Raw genomic sequence first — 1,856 nt, 5'->3', positions numbered from 1 at the left:
TCTAAAGGGGCGTCCATTACATCTGCTGTCTCGTCTAAAGGGGCGTCCATTACATCTGCTATCTCGTCTAAAGGGGCGTCCATTACATCTGCTGTCTCGTCTAAGGGGCGTCCATTACATTTGCTGTCTCGTCTAAGGGGCGTCCATTACATCTGCTGTCTCGTCGAAAGGGGCGTCCATTACATCTGCTGTCTCGTCTAAAGGGGCGTCCATTACATCTGCTGTCTCGTCTAAAGGGGCGTCCATTACATCTGCTGTCTCGTCTAAGGGGCGTCCATTACATCTGCTGTCTCGTCTAAAGGGGCGTCCATTACATCTGCTGTCTCGTCTAAAGGGGCGTCCATTACATCTGCTGTCTCGTCTAAAGGGGCGTCCATTACATCTGCTGTCTCGTCTAAAGGGGCGTCCATTACATCTGCTGTCTCGTCTAAAGGGGCGTCCATTACATCTGCTATTTCGTCTAAAGGGGCGTCCTTGGTGTAATGTTCTGGACGTCGATGGCATGCCAAGGCACGTGGCCATTGATTATCGGGCGTCCCAATCCTGGCCATCAGCTACATGTTGCCCTTACAGCTGTTGTTGCTTCTGGTAATGTTGCTGTTTGTGTTCTTGTGTTCCTGTGTTTCTGTTCCTGTGTTCGTGTTTCTGTGTTCCTGTGTTCGTGTTTTTGTTCCTGTGTCCGTGTTTTCGTGTTTCTGTTCCTGGGTTCCTGTGTTCGTGTTTCTGTTCCTGGGTTCCTGTGTTCGTGTTTCTGTTCCTGGGTTCATGTGTTCGTGTTTCTGTTCCTGGGTTCATGTGTTCGTGTTTCTGTTCCTGGGTTCCTGTGTTCGTGTTTCTGTTCCTGGGTTCCTGTGTTCGTGTTTCTGTTCCTGGGTTCCTGTGTTCGTGTTTCTGTTCCTGGGTTCCTGTGTTCGTGTTTCTGTTCCTGGGTTCCTGTGTTCGTGTTTCTGTTCCTGTGTTCCTGTGTGTTTTTGTTTTTGTGTTTCTGTGTGTTTGTGTTTCTGTGTGTTTGTGTTTCTGTTTGTTTGTGTTTCTGTGTGTTTGTGTTTCTGGTGTTCCTGCTACTTTTATTGTTGCTGTTGCTACTGTTCATGCCTCTGTTGTTGATGTGTTCTGTTATTTAAGTTATTTCTGCTGTTCCTGTCATTGCTTGCTTCTGTTATTTATGGTGCTGTTGATAATACAGCTGCTGCTGTTGTTGCTGCTGCTACTGTTGCTTTAGATTTGATGATTCTTGCTCCTGTTGCTTTTGATGGTGCTCCTGCTGTTGCTACTCTAGATTTTGTTATTCTACCTGTTGTTGCTTCTGTTGATGCTACTGTTGTTGCTACTGGGTCTGTTGTTGCTGCTGTTGTTCTTGCTGTTGTAGCTACTGGTGCTGTTGTTGTTTCTGTTGATGCTACTGTTGTTGCTACTGGGCCTGTTGTTGCTGCTGTTGTTGTTGCTGTTGTTGCTACTGGTGCTGTTGTTGCTACTACTGGCGTTTCGTTTTCCCAAGATTCCAATAACGGTGTCTCATCACATATTGACATCTTTCGTTCACTCTCCTGCTTCGTCGTTTGTCATTGGTATCTACTGCAGCTGTTCGTATCCCTAGCAGCTGTTTGTATCCCTAGCAGCTGTTTGTATCCCTAGCAGCTGTTCGTATCCCTAGCAGCTGTTTGTATCCCTAGCAGCTGTTTGTATCCCTAGCAGCTGTTTGTATCCCTAGCAGCTGTTCGTATCTCTAGCAGCTGTTTGTATCCCTAGCAGCTGTTCGTATCCCTAGCAGCTGTTTGTATCCCTAGCAGCTGTTTGTATCCCTAGCAGCTGTTCGTATCTCTAGCAGCTGTTCGTATCCCTAGCAGCTGTTTGTA

At 46.9% G+C, this 1,856-nt stretch overlaps 1 protein-coding gene across 1 annotated transcript; it reads right to left on the bottom strand.

The window, feature by feature from the left end:
* Positions 1-1,163: 1,163 nt before the first annotated feature.
* Positions 1,164-1,532, bottom strand: LOC138350144 (membrane-spanning 4-domains subfamily A member 18-like). The gene has a single exon (XM_069300462.1). It carries the CDS (start codon positions 1,530-1,532, stop codon positions 1,164-1,166), a length of 369 nt encoding a protein of 122 aa, XP_069156563.1.
* Between the last annotated feature and the right edge of the window lie 324 nt (positions 1,533-1,856).

Source organism: Procambarus clarkii, chromosome 44, assembly GCF_040958095.1.
Source record: "Procambarus clarkii isolate CNS0578487 chromosome 44, FALCON_Pclarkii_2.0, whole genome shotgun sequence".
NCBI classification, from domain to species: domain Eukaryota; kingdom Metazoa; phylum Arthropoda; class Malacostraca; order Decapoda; family Cambaridae; genus Procambarus; species Procambarus clarkii.
Note: the sequence above shows the minus strand (reverse complement) of the source record. Positions and strands in the feature narration are given on the sequence as shown.